Below are 22,524 nucleotides of genomic sequence, written 5' to 3' on the forward strand. Positions count from 1 at the left end.
AAAACGGGCCTGACTCTACGTTCCGTGTCAGCCATTTTTTTTAATAAATCAATCAGCTAAATACACCTCTGGCTTTGACCAAATGCCCACCCCACTCTAAAACGTATTGTTTACCCCATTATCTACTATTGTTCATTGTGTTTGTTGTCTTTCTCTTTTCTTTCTCATCCTTTGTTGGAAGGCTTTCGTGGATAGGCCTGTCAATCAAAATTTCGGGCCTAAACGGGCTTCGCCAAAGCGTTTCTGGTTCGGGTCGGGCTTCGGGCTTATACTTTCGGGTTCGGGCCGGGTTCGGGCTCAGATTTCGGGCCCGCTTGCAACTCTGGCTCGGGTTCTGGCTCGGCTCGGCCCATCCCTAAACACAAGCCACAAAAATTTCTTTGTTTTCGAAATTTTGCAAACCAAACTTACAGCAGTTAGCAAACTGTTTGTAAACTAATTAAACACTTTCAAATTGGTGCTAAGACTTTCCATGGCGTTATACCTTTATTGCACTGCATTTATTGCCTTTGATTTGGTATTTGTTTTCATTTACCAGGCGATGCTCGGTATCGACTATCAAGTACTCAAGTTCTGGTTTGGCTCATCCCTACTGTTGACGTAAAGAGCGCATATCTTAAAAATATTTTTGACCGAAATAGTACCTATACTGTGGTTGCAATTAAGATGATTTTGTTAAAAACTAAGTTGATATTTGAATAAGTTAATCAAACTCATTGCATTATTGATCATTTTCTGGCAAATATTTGTAGAAGTCTGATTACTTACCACCATTGCGTTAGTTTATGCCAGGGGCGGGCAACTTCTCCAGTCGGCGGGCCTGATATGGGAAAATGAAGTACTTGTCGGGCCGGATTCCTGAATCGATACATTAATCGCGTATTTATCCAGTGATTTAAAACGGATTTTTGACCACCTAAAGTCCTAAACCAAATACATTTAAGAACATCACAAATACAATACAGTCCAAACAATCTAACTGATATAACATTAAATTATTCACCATAGCAAATTTAATGCATACACCACAGACTTAGGTATTGCTGAAACACTAACTAGGCTACACGTGTGGAAAGTTGGAAACAAAGGAAACCGTGAAAGCAGGCCACACACAAGGTTGGCAGTTATGTCGTAACAATGGACGTATGGTGCAATGGTAACAACGGCGGGAAAGTTTTTTGCCATTGGGGAGCGTTAGGCCCACTGATCTCTATAAACCCTGGATTGCGCTACTGGCCGTCACGGTTGAAGCAAATTGAAGCGTAATGGCGGCTGAAAAGGAAGCCCCAAAAATGCATTGCGGGCAATGGGGAGAGAGTGGAAAAATGACGATAATTTTTGTTTTAGGCATTTGTATAGCGATTTTTGCAGATATGATTTGTAGAATAATAGGACGCATGTATTCGAGTGTGTAATAACCTATAAATATGCGTAGATTGACTGTGATGTGTATTAGTGTAGGTGTACTGGATATACGTTATTAAGTTAGTGTTGAAACAAATCATTACTAAGTGGAAATAAATGTTTTATTATGCAATATAAGTGGTTTGCGTGCTTTTTTACCTATTTTAGACATGAATCCAACAAGATGGCTACTTCCTTCACACAAGATGATGTAATTCTTTGTGTGACATTACCTTGTGCTAAACTGCTGTTTTTGAATTCTGACCAACATGTGGAATAACGTTTTAATTTAAATCACAAAAAAACAAAATACTATTTCAACTATTTTAACACTATTTGACTTTTTTTTCTCGATTGAGTGCATTTGGTTTGGGTCTTTATTATCTTGCCATGGTGATATTATGAAATTTTGCAATTCCATTTTACATTTATGATAAATTTGTTTCCAAACATTTCAGACATAATAGGGTTTATATTTCTCCAAAAAGCAACCTTTATTGTCTCTGGTAAAATTCCACTGGAATGTTTCAGTCTCCTCCCAAACCCTCAAGCTTTATGACACTGCAAGATTACAATCCAGCCTTTTTCGACAACAAATACACTACAGAGGGATTGGAATCAGATTAAATATTTTTTGTGTGTATACTGTTCTACTTCCACTGTGTATGTTTTGTAATCATTTCTGACACTGCCTGTAACATGATATGCTGCACATTTTAAACTTAAACAACTTTGAGGTTGTTGTTTTTTTATTTTGTGAATGCACCATCTGTTATAATGGTGATCATCTGACAAAAAATACAGGATATCTGTATGAACTTGGCTGGTGTATTTGTTGCCTTCAGTCCTGTTTAGCAAGAATTTAAGTGATAACTGGTGTGCAGGTGTATTTTTGCAGAAAATTGCTTATTAAGTAGAATAAAAACAATATTTCATGATTCTGACTGAAATAGTACATAAATAGGCAACTCATTTGGGTAGTTAAACTTGTCCACCCTAACTGCTATGATGTCTTAAATGCATTTATATGCACATGTATCTCTTTGAGATATTAGAATTTTGTTAAGAGTTTGTAGTGTGAAGAAAATAGCCATTCTTGTTGGATTTGTGTCTTAAATATTAATAAATGCATGTAAACTACTTATATTGCACAAAAAAACATTTATTACCACTTAATAATGATTTATTTCAACATTAACTGAATATTGTATTCCCAGTACACATACACTAATACACATCACAATCAATCTACGCATATCTATTGGTTATTACACACTGGAATACATGCGTCCTATTAATCTACAAATCATATCTGCAAAAATCGCTACACAAAAGCCTAAAATAAAAATTATCGTCATTTTTCCACTCTCTCCCCATTGCCCGCAATGCATTTTTGGGGCTTCCTTTTGCAGCCGCCATTACGCTTCAATTTGCTTCAAAAATCACCCAACCGTTCAACCATGGTTCAACGGAGTAGCGCAATCCAGTGTTTATAGAGATCAGTGGTTAGGCCCCATCCACACTGCTCGCACGATCTTTGTTTATTAATGTTTTGTCCGCAGGCGGCGCGAGCTTGAACGAATTTGCTATGCAGGGGTTGAGCCACATGGTGTTTATGTTAGTAAAACTGCATATATTTGTTCTTTGATATATTTTGTGTATCCCAAACGATGTTACATAAATACCAGATAATGTTTAAACTCGTTATGTTGTGCTAGCTAGTGATCACAGATCAGCAAATATATAGCAATGAGTAATAAAGCAAATATTATTCAGGAAAAATTATGTTTCATAATCTTATGCGGGATTTCATATCATTTAGTCTTGACAAAATGTTAGCAGTCAACCAAGCATGAAGTAGACAATGTGGTCAACGCCGACGCAATTCCAAGCCAAGCCAAGCCAAGCGAGCGATCGTGCGTGCGAGCAATTAACCAGTGTGGATCGGGCCTTACTGTCCGTTACATTTACAACTATAAATTGACGCAGTAAGCAAGTAGTGGGGGATTGCTGTACAGGCGTTTTCGTCCACCAGATTGCATATTTAACAAAAATGTCGTTCAACTGGTGTTAATGTTAAACAAAAATACTAGTTGTTTCTATCCATAACTTGTATTTTCGCTGACGTTTCGTCCACCAGAACGGTAGTACTTCTTCAGAGCAATGAATGACGAATGCAAGCAACAAGCGAAAGGCGCAAGAACAGCGTGATACCATGAAAAATAATTATATTATAACAAAGGCCATCCGAAAAGAGTAGCGTCCGTTGCAAAACGATGAAGCGGCACTAATGTCCGAAATTTGATGGATTGGTCGGGCGTCTTGGGTGGATTCCTTTTCAAACCGTTGGTACATCGAGCTGTGGCCGCGGGCCACATTATCATGTAAGACCTGAAACCGTCTGCGGGCCGCTCAAAATTCCGTCGCTCCGTTGCGCCACCTTTTGAAAATTAGCAGGCCTGTCTGTGAGTTCCTGTGTTAGTAGCTCTACCGTCCAATTCATAGAAAATTTGAGGATGAGTTGTTTCATTGCAAGTGTTTCCAAAACTAGGTCTCGATTGTTGCCGTATGCATTTTTTCTCCGATGTGTAGGCTCAGCAGAAGCAGTTCTTTGTGTTTAACGACATACACAGGCCAGTCAGAAAATTTACGGCATGCGTGGGAAGTTGAATATAATGTAAACAGACTTAAATGTATTTAGCAGTTGGTAACACATTATCCTCAGTTTGTTGTTGCAAGCGATAAACATGGTTCAGCGAGCTTAATAGGTTTAATCCACAAATAAGTTATGTGAATCAGAACTTGCGCATGGCATCGTAGAAAACTATTAGTATCGAATAGCAGTCATTTTACCTGTAAAATGCCATCAGCTCTGTCAGTCAAAGTCATTCCATATTAATCATCTCTACATAGGCAATACAACTTGACTTATTGTGGTGTGTTCAGTCCCTTGGTAACAAGATATTTTACGACTTTACAACGCTAGGCGTCTTCGCTCTGTACGGCGAGTTCGCTATTCAGCAAATACAGCAGACAGCTCGTTTCGCAACCAAACCATATCTCAGCTGTGGTGTTGCAGAGAAGTAGGCTGTTTGAAAAGTAATCCCACGTAATGAAGTCTGCAGGCACTTCAAAGGATTCGTAAACAAACACGCTGACGTTGCACTTTAGAATTGTCAATTCAAGATTGCTTTTTGCTTATTCAGTGAGTTTGCGTAGCTTAATGTGAAAGTGGCAAAATAAAACGCAAAAAAAACTTGTAACAGAGCTTAACTTATGTCAAAAGTTTATCTTTTTAGAAAAAGAAAGGTTAACATTAGGATGAGTCAGAAATAGCAAATTGAAGATATTACAACTTCGTGCGTAAAGTTGGTGCAACATGGAATGTAATCTGCACTGGGGATGGATTATAGCTGTCACTGGTATGATTATACCATCCATGTATGCAGCTGCACAACGATGCTTTTCTGCCTTCTATGGTCCGTTAATCAACGAATTTAATGCCAATTACATGGAAGTGTCGTGGCTTAACGGTTTGTTTCTGGCTGGTTATGGCATAGGAAGTGAGTAATTTGTTTACATATATCACAAAACAGAAGCTTGTATATCTGTTGTGTGGTTTTTAGGTCTTGTGGTGCCTATTCTATACAAGCGCTTCAGCTACAGACTAGGTGTAATGGTTGCTGGCCTAATTTCCAGCGTGTCCGTATTCATTGCTTCCTTTCAAACAACTCTATTGGGGTCGATCTGGCTAACCGGATTCACTCCAGGTGTGTATCGAGAATGAAAACAAATCTACTTCTTAAAAACAAAACTACGAGTATTTTGCAGGTTTGTGCACAGCTGTAACGACAGTTGGGATATACGGTTCGGTCCAAAAGTATTTTTTTAAACGACGAAACACTGCCATGCAATTTCTGTGTGCTGGAGCGTCTGTTGGTGCTTTTATTTATTGCCCTGTATACCAACTGCTCATTGACACTTATACGTGGCGAGGGGCTCTACAGGTACATATTTTTTCACATGCAAGTTTGTTCACGGCCTAATTGACGATCTACTATACACTTTTTTAGGTGATTGCCGGTTTTTATTTACAAATTGTGGTGGTCGGGAGCTTGCTGCGGCCATTGGAATGCTCGAAAACTCCAAACATGTACGGTACAAGTTCGTGCCATTGAAACTAAATACGTGATAACCCTACAGTAAAACTGTAACGGTCTGTCAGTAAATTATTTACAGTCTGTCACTCTTTTGCATGTGGGCGGAAAATCGAAGTCGATTTGATAAGTATTCAAGGAGCATATAACTTTTCATTTTATTTGGTGCATTACTTTATATTCTTTTCCCAACTCCTTAGTTAAAGCACAACGATCGATCGACAGTGGTGATATAATCCTAGGGCGATAATTATGCCCACACTCGGTATATGTGGTGAATTTGAAAGAGCCTTTCTTTATAGAGTGCTAATTTTTATGCAGAACAATTATAGATGTTGAAGCAAAATATTCGTCATCTGAAAACATTCGTTCTTCCAAATGTGAAATTGCGGAACTTTCTGACTTCGGCGTTTCGGACCGAACTGGAATTATCCAAACAATAAAAAAACTTGCTTATGAGAGCGGAATTTCAGTTTTAGTGAAAACCAAGTTTCACTTGTTCTGTTGGTCTTGGATATTTTTTGCTGCCGCATATTATTCCTCGCTTACCTACCTCATTCCGTTTGGCAAAAACAGTAAGTGACAAAAATAGTAACTGCTGGCTATTTAGTAATCCACTTAGAGCAGGAATAAGCAATTCTTTTTTCATGGAGCCACATGAGAAAAAGAAAACGTGGTAACGGGGCCGTACATTCATAAAGGTAGAAAATAGCAGAAATATTTCCATTATTTTGTGAAGTAAAATAAAAACATTATAATCCAATAGTTACTAGTTATGACGGGTTGGTCCGTCAACCTAAATGCCACGTGTACTCCTTGAGTGGTATAATGACCATGCACGTCTGATTCAATGGTTTAGGGCAGTTTTTAGATTTTTCAAAATATGTTTTTAATTACCAACTTAATTGAGTTCAAGGAAAAATCAGTGGTCCTTGATTTTCCGTAGTTTGGGTCCAGGCATGTTTGCACCAGTTTTGCTTAAACACCACCTGTATAGGCTTAAACTCCAAAACATTTATCAACCTGTTGTTAGTTTTGTGTATGAAGACTATTCATACTTCAAGCCGATTTTGTTGTTTAAAGATCATGAAATATCTGATGTGGAAGCCACAATGCTGGTATCAGCAGTGTCTTGCGGTGAATTGGCTTCGCGCTTGATACTGGCGTCGTCTTTTGACAAGTTCGGTATGCCGCAGCGAATGCTGATAGTGGTGCGTATACGAGTTTTCCTGACAGTGTGGTGCCGTTAGCTCGTTACAGATTCTTTTACACTATTGTTGTTTTATTTGTTAGTTTCTTTTTGCGATTTTTACTGATTTGGTGCTTGAATTTACGCTTACATAAATTATCCACTGTTTTATCTTTAGAGTGGTATTCACTTGTTGTTGTCCGGAATCTATGCAACTGTTCCGTTTCTTCCGGGTTACGTTTCGCTTTTGGCTATTTGTGCTATTATTGGTGCCTCAGGAGGAGGAATGGACGCCATATATGCAGTTTTTACCGGCGAAATATTCGGCTCCCACCTTTTCGACGCGGTCTATTCATATAGCAGCGTTTTATCTTTTTTAGCTGGATCTGCGACCACGGTTTTGTTCGGTAAGCTTAGATCAATATACATAAGTAGCATACATACATTTTGTGCAGTTTATTATCGCACGTTTTTTCAGGTGCTGCAATTGACGCTTTCAGTGATATTAGTGTTGTGTTTTATTTCGGGAGCGGGTGCTTAGCAATCTCGTCATTTCTCATGTTTGCCGAAGCTCGTTTGTGTAACATTGCAACGGATGTCGATGAGACTTAAAAACTGTGATTTCGTAAGAAAACTTTTGTTGGGCTTTATTTATGTGAACATTGCATTATAATACAAACGTGCTTTTGACTCTGAACACATGAAGACAGGGTTTAGTTTGTTAAACTTGATATTAATGTAAAAGTTGTAGGAGCGAACCCTTGGAAATTCGAACCCGCCCGGTCCGAACCAGAATCGTTTTTGAGAAACCCGTGTAGGCCCGACAGTGTAGTCCCGGGGTGTCAAACTCGCGGCCCGCGGGCCGCATTCGTCCCACGAAGCCCTCCAATGCGGCCCACGAACACTCAACAACAATTGTAGAATTTAGTCAGATTTTTATCTAAATATAATACATTTTTTCTACTTTTTATAGTGAAAGCTATGATTTAAACAGACATTTACAGAAATTTAATTTATAAATAAAAATTCATATGTTATGAACAGAAACGATAGTAGTACCTCAAGGCGTTAAGTTTCAGTCAAGGGCGTACAACCTGCAGCCGTACGCCAAAACGTGAACTTATGTTCATTAAAATATATGTACTGGCGGCCGTGATGTAAGTAAAACTCCTTTGCCAAACATTTTGATTTTTAAACTGCTCTAAACAGATTTTATGTTACTGAAAAGAGTATTCCCAGCCTAGTGGCCATATGCGTCAGACTTTTTGTAGACCTATTTTGTGCAAACAATGGAAAAAACATCACAATATAGATTATGACGTCATAAACAGGTAAAACTAATCTTCTTCACACTGTGTAGCTCAATCCGTGCATCAAGTTGGAAATTAGTCTGGGCTTTTGGGGCGTCAATAAATGGCATATAAACCTATTTCTGTAATTTTAAAACAAAAACCAGCAGGTAATTGGCGACTGTTGGTAAAATTAGGATCTGCAATGCGGCCGTCGTAGCGAAAGGTTGTTTAAGTGTATAAAACTAGATCAAAAATCACATGCGTCCCTCGGCATAATTTCCAAACTGCAATGTGGCCCCGAACCCCACGAGTTTGACATTCCTGCTGTAGACAGTGCACACTTCAATCTACAAGGTCTTATCAGTGCAGCTGATGACAAGACATATGCCATATTGGCTAGTAGAGCCATCTGATGACCCTTTGTTGGGAGTAACAGGCTGAAAATGCCTCACCAATTCGGTTCGGTGCCAGTAATTCCTAAAAAAATGACTGTCAAAGTTTTTTTTTAAATACATCTTAAAGAATTCCTATAATTTAAAGCTAAAAACGTTTTCATGGCTCTTTATACACTAAACAATAAACTCAGTAAATAAAAAACTTAAAAACAGACACAGATTTATCGCTAGTGTCTTTTAAAATGTAGCTGTTTACCACATACATCATCACAAAAATTCAGTCGTCGTGCAGCCATGCGTAACCAACATTTGCAGGACAATAAAAGAAAGGAGAGGAAAAGAGCTGGACTACCATCCGGTGTTAGCACAGATTATTTCACTGTGATTGCAAATATTTGCGGCCACTGCATAAAAGTGTTATGCAGTCGTTTAATTATGTACCAACGCAGACACACTTGGCCTTCATCCGCTTTAACTTGCTTCAGCTTGTCACGGTGTTGTTGTAGGTTAGGTTTAGTTGAGGCATGATATAGTTACTTCTGTGTCTGTGAGTGATTGCTTGGCCTGCTTCGTTTTTAGTTTTCCGGGACAGTTGGAGAGCCTTGTTTTTTATTTTTATCCTTAAATTGTGGTTGTCTCCCTCGCCTGTGACATGTTTACCACTGTTGGTTGCTGAATAAGCACCTTCATTATTTGTGAGTATTTTGTTCAAAGCCACTTGGGAGGCGCATTTTACTAAGTGACGTTTCAGCTGATAAGAGACATTTTTACGTGTTTATTGTTAACCGCTGCGGTTCATTGGAGCAACAAAATTTGGACCCGTTGTACCAGAATAGAACGTGTACCAGAATAGAAGTGCTTCCTTGCTTGTCCGGTTAAACTAACAGCATTTTAGAAGTGTTTGAAACTGTTGCGTTGACTGAAAACAGAGCCATATCTGATTATGGTTAAATGTTGACTTGTTTTACAACCTTTAAAATACCGTTTTTGCGACTAGAATGGAATGCGGAATGATAACCATGTGTTTAAATCATTTGTACGCAAACTGTGTATATTTCTTTTTAACATAAAATGGATTAACAATGCAAACATGTGCAAAAGCGATGGGCAATCGAATGTTGCTGAATCCGGCAGTAGCTATAACCGAAAAAAATAAATAAATCAAGCTGTATTGTTGTGTTTCAGCAAGACATATGTGTCAATGTTTGGCGTTAAATTTGTGTATCTTGAGTTGTATCTTAACGTGACTGCAACATGAGTGAAACAGATGGTGGCTGGGGTTGGGTAATTGCTTTTAGTGGCATGTTTGTAACTTCACTATATGCAGGCGCCCAACGCTGCTTTTCTGTATTTTACGGAGTTTTTATGAATGAATTCAATATAAGTTATGGACAAGTTGCCTGGCTGAACGGCGCATATCTGATTGGATATGCAATAGGAAGTAAGAAAATTATTTTGATTAATAAAGAACGCCATCATACAGTTGATGTCAAAAGATGTCAAACTCATACTTACTTGTTATTACCTACAAGGTTTGTCAAAAATATCCTTATAATAACTTAAGCATTTTTTGTTGGTCTTATGTATCAGGTCTTCTCATGCCACTGATCTACAAACACATTAGCTACCGGACAGGTTTAATGTCAGCTGGACTGGTATCTTGCATTTCTGTTTTTATAGCATCTCAGTTTGACGTTTTTGCCGCCGTTGTGTGTTTATTGGGTCTGATACCTGGTAAGCATATTAGATAATTGTTGGAACAATAAAATCTAACTCATCATACACAGGCACTTGTCAAAACCGGACTGCGATAAACAAATGTGTATTTATTTTCTTGCTTTAAGGGTTATGCACAGCTGCCAACACGGTTGGACTTTATTCTGCAGTAAGCAGGCGTTTTGACAAACGCAGAAACACAGCCATGCAAGTTTTGTGCTCAGGCGTGTCATTGGGCGCTTTCGCGTATTGCCCATTATTTGAGGTGCTGCTAGATAAATATTCAAGGAAAGGTGCTTTAATGGTATGTATGACCAAACTGTATTTTTATTACAGAACAAGTATGGTCTAGTGGCTTGACTTTTCATTCAGTTCTTTATTTATCCTCGATCCAGAATTGTTTCTTGAAAAATGCGAGGTCAACAATGATGACTGTAACGCTTTTATCGGGTGCCAACTATACGTTTTTAGCAAAAATTAATATTCATTTCGTGCACATTTGGTTAATGAAAATCTAAATTAGAAAGCAAATGTGACGGATTTGGATCCGAACCGGTCCGATTGTTTTTTAAACTTACTCTCAAACCCAACTGAAAAAGTTTCGGGAGTGCGTTACACACAGGATGCAGTTTGAAATAAGAACCTGTGATGCGGGTGATAACATTGAAAATATTGTGCACCTCTGCAATACATGTACGTTAAGTGTAATTTCGTTTTCTGTCATGCAGATTTTGTCTGGACTATATTTAAACATCTTGGTTGCTGGAGCTCTGTTACGTCCAATGGTCGGCCAAAAGTCGAATTGGTAAGCTGCAGTCGTTTTCATTTGTCACCATTTCCGCGTTTGGTGTGAACTAATTGCTTTAGTTTTATGGTCAATGTGCTAAATGCAACGAATCTTCTTCCTGAATAAAAAATGTGTGGCTTCATTACACGTTTTTTTCGTATTGTGCTTGGCACTTTTGCGTCCAACATCCAATTAACCGCCAGTAATTGCAAACTTTGGAGCTGATCTTATCTGGTCACAACCGTTAAAATGTAATCCTCGGTTGTGGGAATAAAATACATTGTAAATGATTCATTGCCGACATTTTGATTTTTTTAGCCAAACCGTGTCATATGTTGATGAGGTAACAAGTGATTTCCAACGTTTAAATGTGGTTCAGGCCATACGGACGAAGTTAAATTCGGTTTACAGAGAAAGTAACATAAAAATGTTGGTCAATCTTACATTTCTTATTTTCTCATTGGCTTGGGTATTTTTCTCCACTGCGTTCTTTTCAGCTCTTACTTATCTTGTGCCATTCGGAAAAACAGGTGAAATGCGATTTAGTGACAATTGGCTTATGTGTATGTTTTTTTAAATACATTTTTAAGCAATTGTTTTTTTTTTACACAACCTAACACACGTTAGAGTTGGGTACCAGTTTGAAAGGGTTTGGTAAACGCTGTTGCAGTTTCAGTTTTAGACGACATACACATTCAAGTATTATGGGTGCACAGCCTTTCCTTCATTGCCGATCGCAATGCGATTTTATTGTAACGCCACCTGTTCCTGTTGGCGACTTCAAGTTGTGCATCACTGAAGCAGGCAAGTACTTGAAGTTCAAATTTTTGCAGAGTTGCACTTTTCCGACGTTAAGGCAGCCACTTTGGTTTCCGCCGTTGCTTTTGGGGAAATTGGATCCCGGGTGTTTTTTGCATTTTTGTTTGACAAATTCAACAAAACTTACCGGATGAAAATAGTGGTTGGTCACATTTATTTTTTCATTTGAGATTTAAAGCACTATCCACACTGTTGGTTTTAGTATGTATATTTCTTTTTGTATTGATTTTTCTGTTTGTACAAGCGGATAGCATATAAGTTAATGTATTGCCATATTTTGTACAAATTTTAACAGTTGAACAAACTAAATTACTTATAAAGGTACTGTTCAGAATTCAGTGTCTGAACTTTTAACTTGGGTATAACTTTTGAATATTTTTTTCAAAGTTTACTGAGTATCGAAAAGAAACTTTTTTACCTTCCAGATAGTTTTTAATTCTATCTTGGCGGTTTTATTCTGTGGTATGCCATTCACCAACCACTATGTGGCGCTGTTGGTCCTTTGTGCAGTCGTTGGTCTTTGTGGCGGCGGCCTGGACGGAGTTTACTCAGTTTTTATTGTTGATCTGTTCGGTGTGCAGAATTTTGACACCGTTTGTGGATACAGCAGTGTGGTCAGTTTTCTAGCCAGCTGCCTTGCTACAGTGTTATTGGGTACAGATTTTTCTGATTATTTTTACTGCAATTTTACAATGATATACGTATTTAGGTGTAGCCATCGATGTAATCGGAAACATTCATTCAGTTTTCTATTTCGGAAGTGGATCACTGATGATAAGCAGTGCATTCGTATTTGTAATGATACGCAACCAACAGACTCTACAATAAATATTTCTGATTTCGTACTTTTTGTGTTGCTTTAAAGAATAATACAAGTTTTCAGAAAAAAACAGATCATTCATAAGCATCCATTTCAAGCTGGCGATTAAAATTAGTGACCTCACCTTAGTTTGCTGCGATTTATCAGATAATATAATATAGGGTTGGGATGTAAAAAAATCGCAGATGCGTTAGAACAATTGCGTGAAATGGACCCTGCGTGCTGTAGTGGCAATTAAGTAAGATTTTACTTAACCGCCTATCTCTGCTCAAGAGGCAAAACTTTTGTACAAATAACAATATCAAAGGGGGCGACTGTGAGTCACATGTGCATCAGAAAAGGGGCGATTTCGCCAAACAGGTTGAAGACCCCTGATATAGGCACTGAAGTTGCTCATGGTGTTTTGTTTAATTTTGCCCTTTCTATCCTTTGGTTAACATAATTAACATCAAACTTCACCGCAAAGCAACGTGTTATGATAGTATAATACTGTCCAAGCAGACAACTTATATACATTTTAAGCAGATGTGTTTTCAAATGCATTTTACATTTCATCGTCTCCATCGGGACAATCAATCCTTCCATCGTTGAGACGCTTTTTGTTGATGCACCTTCCTCTATCATTGCAATCCGGATCTTGAATGCATCCGCATCGCAATTCATTTGTCGCGCATTTGCAACCAAGTTCGTCACTCCAGTCCCCGCACTGATTTTTGCCATCACACAAATGTCCATCCGACACACAACCCACTTTTCCAGTGCAAGTTTTGTTTGCACCTGAGTAGCAATTACACGAATTTGGTCGAGAAAGTGGACAATTGCAGTCCTCTTCATCACTCCAATCGCCGCAATCGTTAATCCCGTTGCACCTTTTTGCTAGGTCAACACACAATGTCTTTGTGCAAGTTATTGTGTCAACGCCAAAACAAGCACATCGGAACTGACCCTGTTTACAATCGCAACTTAACTCGTCAGACCAATCGCTACAGTCTTTCTTGCCGTCGCACACGGTGTCAGCAGAAACGCACACACCGCTTGATGCGCATCTATATTGATTTACTAAGCAATCGCAAATTTCGTCGCTGGAATCAACCTGACAATCAGGATAGCCGTCACATCTCCAAGATATTGGAACCGCTGACTCCTCACTGCAAGTCACCTCTGGTCCCATATTGCAACTGCATTGATGCATGTCAATATAGTTACAATTCCGCTCGTCAGACCAGTCGCCGCAGTCGTTATGTCCATTGCATCTTTCGCTGTGGGTAATGATTTTAGGCATAAGATTGGGATGAATCTGGTTGCGAAGTGAACAACCCAAATATGTTTTTAAGCAGCAGTTGTCCTCATCTCTTCTGTTCTGACAGTTGGAAACGCCGTCGCAAACACGATTTTTATGTACGCACTCTGTACATCCAGAGTCGCAGCAAAATTCGTCAGATCGGCAGCTTCCACAGCCAAGCTCGTCGCTTCCGTCTTTACAGTCTTTATGTCCGTTGCAAATTCTCTTATTATATATGCACTCCTTGCCTGTCGAGCATTGGGGGTTATAGTGAGGGCAGCCGCACTGGTACATGTAACTCGAGCGGCATTTGCAATTCGCTTCATCGCTGCCTGAAGGACAATCATTGCAACCGTCGCATCTAAGATGTTTGTCAATGCATCCATTTATTTCTGTCCCATTTGTGCAGCTCGACCCGAAGCAACCACACGCGTGTTCATCGAATTTACAAAAGCAGTTAATTTCGTCGCTTTTGTCTGTGCACTGAGAAACTCCGTCACACAATTGTGTTTCAGGAATACACCCGGCGCCTTCCGTACATAGTCTGTCTTCTAGTGGACAGCCGCATTTGTAGTAACCGATTGGACATTCGCATTTTACTTCGTCACTGCCGTCGGCACAATCATTGTCGGTGTCACAAAGCCAACTTTTGGGAATGCATTTGTCTTCAAGCAACTGGCGAGCAAATATTTCTCCTGTCAGTTTGCATCCACATCGATAGCTGTTTGGCTCCGTGCAGCCGAAGTTGCTGAGCTTGCAAAAACGGCTTGACACTGAAAAAGTCATAGTTATTCATGACATACAAAATCCAAATATTAAAAATCCAAACATTGAAAACCCAAATGTTACTTACTTGTTTTGCCCTCTGTTGCAGACAAACATGCAACAAACAGCACTCCGACACAGATTATGCGAAACATGCTGTATGTGAGCTAATAGAGGCAATACGTGATGCCTTCAGCTAGCTAAAAGAAACAATGGTATATAAAAACGAGAAGGCGAGATTATACAACAACATGTTTTTTAGCTTCAGGCGTAATGCGCCTTTTTGCAAATCTGAAGTTAGCATCTATACAACATCTCTAACTGTCAAACGCAGGTGTTTACTTCTTAATGAGGAAGTTTGGTTTTGAAGATCGTTATGCCTCAAGGCAGCATGATTCATCGCGTGAAATCTATCTCAGTTATCTAATTGCAATCTTGTGTGCAGCAAATGCCACTGTTTTATAGCATTGTTATTTATTTATTTTAGCTAAAGTGTCTGTAAAATGAATAGGTCGTGTACAGCACACATTTTGCCAAAGCAAGAATATCCTCATAAAAATTGTTTTGACTTGCCATTCGTACGTCACCAATTGCGTGGACCAATCACACGTGCCCATTTTTGAGAACATGTCTTTGAAACCCAAAAACAATTTGTCCTCCGAGGGCAACAAAACGTGTCTAAATGACCTCTTTACTTATTAATTTTAACTATTATGCATCTACAACAATCAAAATAGGCTACCTCTTCACCCTAAACTTCCACAAAATGTAGCATGCTGGTAAACGAAATAGTTTAAACGGAACTATTAAATTGAAAGCGTGAAATTGGTGAAACATATGCTTTTTGTTTTCTTTGGGCATAAGAAGCTTTTTTCTTTTTTCTGTCTAACGCTGGTTTGTGAGACACGTGTGGTAAAGAAGGAGTGCTTCAAATTTATTCAAATTTGGACATATGTTAGTTATCAAACTGAACTTGATCCTCTAGAAGTTTGACCCCGAATGACCCAGCGGTTCACCCACAGGCCCCCGAAACGTAAATGTGTCTAACGCTCGTTTGGTCAAGAAAGACACTGTAGGCAGAAGTACCAAGAGAGTAACTCACTGGTTTACGATAGCGGGAGGGATTAGCTTGACGTCGGACAGACGTTTTACGAGACGTCGTTTCAGTGATTAAAAATCAGCTGTTTTGCACAGCAATGCTATGTCGTTATTAAGTTATCACTCAAATTTTTGGTTTTGGCGAAGGTTTTAAACCTATGACGTGATTTAAACCTAATAACCGTGCTTCGGTTTTGTACATGTCAAGCAAAACTTTGTTAATCAAAGTAAACATGAAAAAATGAACTTGACTTTTTTGCAAAATAAATGTTTTTTAAATGCTCGTTGTCAGGTTTGCTGCCGCATGATCACGGGTTACTTAAGGTCAACTAGTAGGTATTACAAACACAGTTCAGAACTTTCTTTCGTCATAACGTAGCGTTTTTTTTGACAATCAATTTAGGAGTTAATGCTTAAGGCATGTACAAATTAGGCTTAACGGTATTGTTGAACACTAAGGACGGCGTGCTATTGAAAACGGTGTCAAAAGGTCAAACAGTCGTTTGGCGTGTGCACCCTGAGAGGTTACTACAGGTCAATGGTACTCGTTTTGCGAAACAAAGTTAAATGAAAAACAATTTGTTATGTATGTACACTTGTAGCAAATTGTTTTTTAATTTAAAGTGTCTTTAACACAACTGTTACAGCTTTCCAAAAAATAATGTGTTCAAAACCCGACCTTGGACGAAAATATCTGGGTCAAAGCAAGAGATTAAATTAAAGTATTTGTTACGTTTTTTAATGTTTTTGTAATTATATGACAATAATAGTGCAAAAGAATACGAACAATTTTTTTATTGTTGGGTTAATGCTTTCTAAAAATTTGTCCTTAAGAATCTAAAAATCACCGCAACATTTGTTTACTGTAAATCCGCACAAACGCGCGTGTGGGGACCCATTTGTTTTTGTTTACAAAAACAATCATATGTGTAGATCAAATAATGTGTATAGTAAATTGATAAATATTATATAGAATGTATAAAATGGAAGTATATCAGAAAGCCACTCTTCTAGTTTGATAAAATATTTAGCTTCAAGTCGAATGAAGTATTTATGTAACGATACTCGGTTGGCTCAATGTTGACACAACACACCCTCAATTGTGGCATTACGAAAAAAGGGGTTTACGCCATGTGGCTAAATGTCGTTTGGCAGACGTTTCTAACTTTCTATAGTGACCATACACCAGTGGTCCCCAGAATAGGCTACGGGCCCCGGTTAAGAACCGCTAAACTAGACCCACTCTAAAATAGGCAATTTACAACTTAACGTGCTATTTCGAGTGGACGGCGCATTTCAGATTTGACAGCGTAAGTAAATTTCGTAAAGTAAATTGCGCATATTTTTTTCATGGTCCGGGAAAACAAAACGTTCAGTGACCAGATTACGTTGGCATAAAGCTGGGCCGTTGCTCTGATTCCCTATTTTTATTGCAATGAAGTGATTTGAATAATGGGCCAAGATCAGCGGTTCTCAAACTCTTCATGCATGCGCCGCATTAACCAACTAAATATTATTTTCGCAGCAGCTTTGCAGGGCGATCACACAAAAGCTGTCATAAGAAGGTTTTTTGTAACCTTTTTTGGTGAGTCAAATCGCTTTTTGTGACAAATATGAATCTTTAACGACATTTGTCGTCACTTTCTGTGGTGAAATTTGCCGTCACTACATGGCGTATCCGCTAACGGCACAGTTAAAGTGGTCGTTCGTTTCCACGGCGATATGCACACGACCTAGTCAAGTTTATTTTGATGCGACCAAGATTACTTTTTAAAAACGTTTTATTAAAAAACAAGATGCACCATTTTCTACTTCCCTATTTTAAGTCTGCTTAGTTTTTATTTGCTTTGTTTACATAGTGATTTAAGCATGAAAAAAATGTTGTTGGTTTACTAAATTGTGTTTGTTTAACTTATTTTTAAAGCCAGAACCTGTTGGTATGCAAATCTAAATTAAAACAGCCTATATTTGTGTTTACAGACTGTATGTAAATGCCTACTTACCCGGTATCTGATTAGCATATACACATGAAAGTGGAAACTAGCTATATGGCATTTAACAAATTCTGTTTACCGTTTTAGCAGAAACTGTAACAGTACACCACATAAAAACTAGGAGATTTAAAATGCCGGAGCCATCAGAAGGCGAAGGAAGTCAAGAAATGGCAGAAGAAAATAAGGAGAGTGAAGAAAAACAAACTGAAGATGATGTACCAGAAGAATCAACTCCTATTGACATGGAAACAAGGGCGTCACCCACTGCAAGGCCACAGAGCAGAGGCAGCATTTCACCCAGCAGAAAGGTTTTCAATGTTTTGCAAATCTTTATTCTTATAGATAATTTTGTACATTTAAATTTATATTTCCGTACACTGGAATTTTCAAACTGAAAAGTCTGAGCTCTCTCAACTTTGCAATGTTTTTTCTTACAGTCTAATTAGAATGCAGATGTAGTTGTTATTCCATCTTCTTCTTGCAATATTATTATACTGTGGTATGCCTCTATGTTCACATTGTGCAAGAGCAAATTGCTAGAGCACATGAGTCTGTTGTCTGGATTATATATAAGTTCTATCATACGATAATCTTTTGTTAAAAAGTAATAGTTAGTGTCGGCTTAGTTATGTATACCACACTTATAATTGAATATTACATCAGACACATTAAAGCAAATCAAACATTCAATTTCAATCTTTGTTTCATTATTATTAACTTACTTAGCAAAGTCATAATTGCTGTTTTTGTCATATTTTAGACAATCAGCCGCCTGGGCAGTGGGCACTCATCTCACCTCACCAGACCACATACTGCTTCATCCATGTTTAAGTCTGGATCTGGAAAAGATGAAAGAGTAAAAATTGAAATACTAGAAGACAAAAGTGATGATGGCTACGACACAGATCTTGAAGTTGAAGGTATTTTATTAATGTGGATTATTATTTTAAACAGATTACAGCAGTTGAATGAGTATGTATGTTTAATATTTATATTTTAATATAGAGAGCAAAGATGAATATGATGCAACTGGAAAAACAACCTACAGAGATGCATGCAAGCAGTATGGGGTTATACCTGTATCATATTTTCTGAGACACATGCAGGATTCAGAACTGATCATGAGACATCATGGTCTGGGACCAGCTGGTGCCAAAGCAATTGCTGTTTCACTTGTTGTAAGAAAATTGTTATGTATGTCCTTTTTTGTTTCTGAGGAACCAAGGTCAATTGGAAGATTTTTCTTTTTGTACACCGCCCAAAAACATTTTGCTGAAAAAAATACATATTTAGTTTTTTATCATGTAAATTTTTTTGGTTTACCATATTGAACTACTTGACTATATTATTTTGTGTGTGAAAAAGGCTTGTAAATTTGTTGTTTGTTTGTTTCAGTCCAACACCAAAATATTAAAACTGGATCTTTCCGACAACTGGTTAAATCCCCAGGGTGGAATAGCAATATCTGACATGCTCATTGAAAACTGCTATATATCTGAGCTGGTAAGTATATGGTGTGGGTTTTAAAACATTCTTGTATAACTGATACATTTGCCGATTGCAGATTTTGTCAGATAATCATTTACAATGTGCTGGAGCCAAAGCAATATGTGAAACTCTACAAGAAAATGTTACTATCAACCGAGTAACATTGTCTGGAAATGATTTTGATGATGCTGCTTCAGTTCCATTGTCTGAATTTATCACAGTATGTGCTTTATTTTTTCAAATATTTTTACACTTGAAATGGAATTTACAAAACCTTATTTGCAGACAACCCAAAAAATAGAACAGTTGGATCTCAGCAACAACAACTTTGGACAGAAAGCTGGTAAACTGTTTGGTCCAGCAATTTCAGAAAACACCTCCATAAAAGATTTGAACCTTAGTTGGAATCAATTTAGACGTGCTGGTGCAGAAGCTATTGCAGCTGGAATTGGGGTAAATAAGTAAGCTTTGAAACTGCCAGTAATGTGAGAATCTTTGCACCAGTTTGCAGGTTAATTTTAGTTTATCTGTGGCATTTGCCATTATTTTCAAAATACAATAAATATATCTTTAAAACTCGTCATAAGCTCTGAACTGTGTTTAACACTTAAACATCCTGACAATTATTGTGATATTTTAGGCAAACATATTTTTAAAATCTGTTAACCTTTCATGGAATGGCTTGGGTCTTGAAGGAGCCAAGGCACTTGGTGATGCCCTTCGAAACAACAATGTGCTTGAGGAGCTGGATGTCAGAAATAACAGGATATCAACTGAAGGGGCAGTTTTGCTAGCAAAAGGTACATATAAAAAGCTTAAAACGTACATATCTGTTTCCTGTGGTGTTTTTTTATAATTTGCAAAATTAAATTTTTGTTGTTGCAGGTTTACTTTCAAATCAAACACTAAGGATTTTGAAAATCGGCAAAAATCCAATACAAAGTGCTGGAGCATTTGGCATTGTCACTGCTTTAAGGCAAAACACTGAATCTCTGATTGAGCATCTTGACTTTTCAGATGTTGTTGTAAGTAAGCTAACAGGACTGATTGTTTTCACTAACTTGTTTGCATTTATTGTATAGTAGAATAAACAATATAAAAAATTTTTAAGTAATAATTTCCCTATATATAGATCCTTTTTTGCCTAAAAGCTTTATGATGTAAAATTGGAAAATACTTCTACCTTAGTGAAAGAGTCCTAATCTTTCAATGTTTTTTCTGAAACCATGGAAATGCATCTGTCAGTGTTTATAGTGTAGTTATTTTTAATCCCTAAATGTTAATTGCAGGTAAATAAAGATTTTGTTGAGCTGGAAAAAGAAGTTAAAGAAGCAAGACCCAAACTCGTTATTATCCATGGAGGTGCTGAAACAGACAAAGTAAAGCCCAAACCAAGGGTAGGTTTTGACATGGTGTTTGTGGATAAGCTGGTGTTTTGAACTAAAACTTTTTGAGTGTCATTATGTTTTCAAAATGTTAGGGCTTGTAAAACTGGATGTTTACAAAACACTATTCCACAATGCAGATACTGTTATTTGATCTTTAATCCTCCAGGCAGATCCGATGTCAAAACTCAGGCAATACATTGAGGATAACAATCTTCGTCTTGTTGATTTCTTCAACCAGTTTGATGAAGATCACAGCATGACTGTAACTAGAGAAGAGTTCCAAAAAGGGGTGGAGGTGATAAACATGAAAATTTAGAGATAAAATCAAAGAGGCTAAAAAATCATGTCAAATTTAGGGCTGTTTGTAAGCTTCATTGAAAATTGCAATAAAATGTTTATGATACTGGTTTAAGTTTTGTCAATGCCCATATAAGGCAAGGAGGCAATTGTTTGTTTCTTACAATTACAAATATATTTACTTGGTAGACTGCTGGTATCCTTTTGACGAATGATGAAATGCATCAGTTGCTTGATCAGCTGGACAAAGATGGTGATGGAGAAATCAACTACAGGTATGAAAAAGATTTTGCACAAATTTGTAACAATATCATTAACATGTTGCTCTGGTTTCAATTTTTGTGGTGCTTGCTTTTGATTTGAAACTTGTGAAACACACAGTTTGCTAACACATTTTATGTTTGTTTAATGTTGAATCATGAAATTTTAAACATAATTGGCTGTTTTTAATTTGTTGTTTGCCAATCAAAACTTTGAGTCAAAGATTTGCTTGATTTTTGCAATTCATTAACCTTCCAGGTTGTCATGCTATAATCAAAAAACTTTCCAGTCAGTGATCAATCATGTTTGACTATTTAAGTGATTTCACTAACATTTGCATGTGTATTTCTTTCAGTATTACAATGGCAATGCTTGCATTTTCTTAAATTACAATCTTCAGGTAAGACCTTACTGGATAATTATTTGAATGGCCTTACTTGACCATTTTTCGAAGGCCTTTGTTTTTTGTGCTTTACAATTTTATTAGACCAATACAATTAATTTTAGTAGTTTTGTACCTAATACAATATTATAATGTGTAAGTCACCACATATTTTAATGGCTTGTGAAGAATTTACTTCACCTTCTACACATTCTTTTAAGTGAACTTGTGATCGGAAGTTTGGAGCACATGCAGAAGGAAAAATTAAAACGAGAACAGTCAGTCAACAGTGATTACTGATGATAATTTTTGTACCTACCAGTTATTCATTTTAAACTCCATGTCATGCACTTGGCTGTCATGCGATTAAATATGTGTCCTACTGTGAGCAAGTTACCTTTTAGTAATTCATCAATAACTACAGTGTTTATTGTGATTCAAACAATTATCTTTAAACAAAGTTACCTACCATGCGTAGTGCATTAAATGCCTGTCAACTTTGCAGAACTACCTGTTCAGGTTGTAATTTGTATTTTGCTTTTATTTTTGCCACTTTTTGTTTTTTACCATTCTATTGCCCTAAATTGATCCCTGCAACAAGCATGTTATCAAAAAATTTATGTTTTATAGCTGTATAAACAACACCATTGTCAAATTTTATGAAGAAAATATCATCCTGGTGTATTGCTCCAATTGTATTTAAAAATAATACTTTTTCCATCAACATATCACTGATATTGTTATTGACTGACTATTTGTTGTCAGAATAACAATTTTACAGCACCAACCTACCGGTGCTTTTCTTTTTGTGACAGTAGTTTGGTTTTCTTGGAACATTAATAAATAGTGGTTTAGTAAATTGAGTGTGAAAAACCACTAAATGTGTCGCTATATTTTATCTGATTTTAATGACTCCGAATCGTCGCGGTCGTTTTACTTGCAAGGAGATTTCAATAATAAGAAAAGAATTACTAGTGGTTTAGTATACTG

General features: G+C 37.4%; 4 protein-coding genes and 1 long non-coding RNA gene across 7 annotated transcripts; 3 read left to right on the forward strand and 2 right to left on the reverse strand.

The window, feature by feature from the left end:
* Positions 1-3,497: 3,497 nt before the first annotated feature.
* LOC145239257 (uncharacterized) lies at positions 3,498-4,471 on the reverse strand. The gene is made up of 2 exons (XR_013862259.1): positions 4,258-4,471; positions 3,498-4,013 (listed from the first exon to the last, which is right to left on the reverse strand). It is a non-coding gene; the product is annotated as an uncharacterized LOC145239257 (long non-coding RNA).
* A 72-nt stretch (positions 4,472-4,543) lies between these two features.
* On the forward strand, positions 4,544-7,447 carry LOC145239255 (monocarboxylate transporter 12-like). The gene is made up of 9 exons (XM_080102557.1): positions 4,544-4,609; positions 4,704-4,967; positions 5,031-5,174; positions 5,236-5,411; positions 5,478-5,557; positions 5,883-6,136; positions 6,645-6,772; positions 6,929-7,157; positions 7,229-7,447. The coding sequence occupies exons 2-9, from the start codon at positions 4,784-4,786 to the stop codon at positions 7,360-7,362; spliced, it is 1,329 nt and encodes a 442-aa protein (XP_079958683.1). The 5' UTR covers positions 4,544-4,609; positions 4,704-4,783; the 3' UTR covers positions 7,363-7,447.
* Positions 7,448-8,818: 1,371 nt separating this feature from the next.
* On the forward strand, positions 8,819-12,622 carry LOC145238935 (monocarboxylate transporter 13-like). Of its 2 annotated transcripts, XM_080102224.1 has the most exons (8): positions 8,820-9,878; positions 10,028-10,171; positions 10,282-10,457; positions 10,882-10,958; positions 11,259-11,470; positions 11,774-11,901; positions 12,185-12,413; positions 12,469-12,604. In XM_080102224.1, exons 1-8 carry the CDS (start codon positions 9,692-9,694, stop codon positions 12,585-12,587), a joined length of 1,272 nt encoding a protein of 423 aa, XP_079958350.1. In that variant the 5' UTR covers positions 8,820-9,691; the 3' UTR covers positions 12,588-12,604. The 2 variants fall into 2 exon arrangements, with proteins under 2 accessions (XP_079958348.1, XP_079958350.1); XM_080102222.1 differs by having other exon boundaries at positions 8,819-9,878; positions 12,185-12,622.
* Positions 12,623-13,033: 411 nt separating this feature from the next.
* On the reverse strand, positions 13,034-14,864 carry LOC145238934 (uncharacterized). The gene is made up of 2 exons (XM_080102221.1): positions 14,715-14,864; positions 13,034-14,634 (listed from the first exon to the last, which is right to left on the reverse strand). The coding sequence occupies exons 1-2, from the start codon at positions 14,779-14,781 to the stop codon at positions 13,124-13,126; spliced, it is 1,578 nt and encodes a 525-aa protein (XP_079958347.1). The 5' UTR covers positions 14,782-14,864; the 3' UTR covers positions 13,034-13,123.
* A 2,906-nt stretch (positions 14,865-17,770) lies between these two features.
* LOC145237933 (uncharacterized) lies at positions 17,771-22,521 on the forward strand. Of its 2 annotated transcripts, XM_080100934.1 has the most exons (13): positions 17,785-18,026; positions 18,479-18,638; positions 18,724-18,896; positions 19,114-19,221; positions 19,283-19,426; positions 19,492-19,659; positions 19,847-20,006; positions 20,092-20,231; positions 20,496-20,603; positions 20,761-20,889; positions 21,081-21,166; positions 21,508-21,552; positions 21,756-21,821. In XM_080100934.1, the coding sequence occupies exons 1-12, from the start codon at positions 17,850-17,852 to the stop codon at positions 21,536-21,538; spliced, it is 1,584 nt and encodes a 527-aa protein (XP_079957060.1). In that variant the 5' UTR covers positions 17,785-17,849; the 3' UTR covers positions 21,539-21,552; positions 21,756-21,821. The 2 variants fall into 2 exon arrangements, with proteins under 2 accessions (XP_079957059.1, XP_079957060.1); XM_080100933.1 differs by lacking the exon at positions 21,508-21,552 and having other exon boundaries at positions 17,771-18,026; positions 21,756-22,521.
* The last annotated feature ends 3 nt before the right edge of the window (positions 22,522-22,524 follow it).

The sequence above is a fragment of the Phallusia mammillata genome, chromosome 7 (assembly GCF_965637545.1).
Source record: "Phallusia mammillata chromosome 7, kaPhaMamm4.hap1.1, whole genome shotgun sequence".
NCBI classification, from domain to species: Eukaryota; Metazoa; Chordata; class Ascidiacea; order Phlebobranchia; family Ascidiidae; genus Phallusia; species Phallusia mammillata.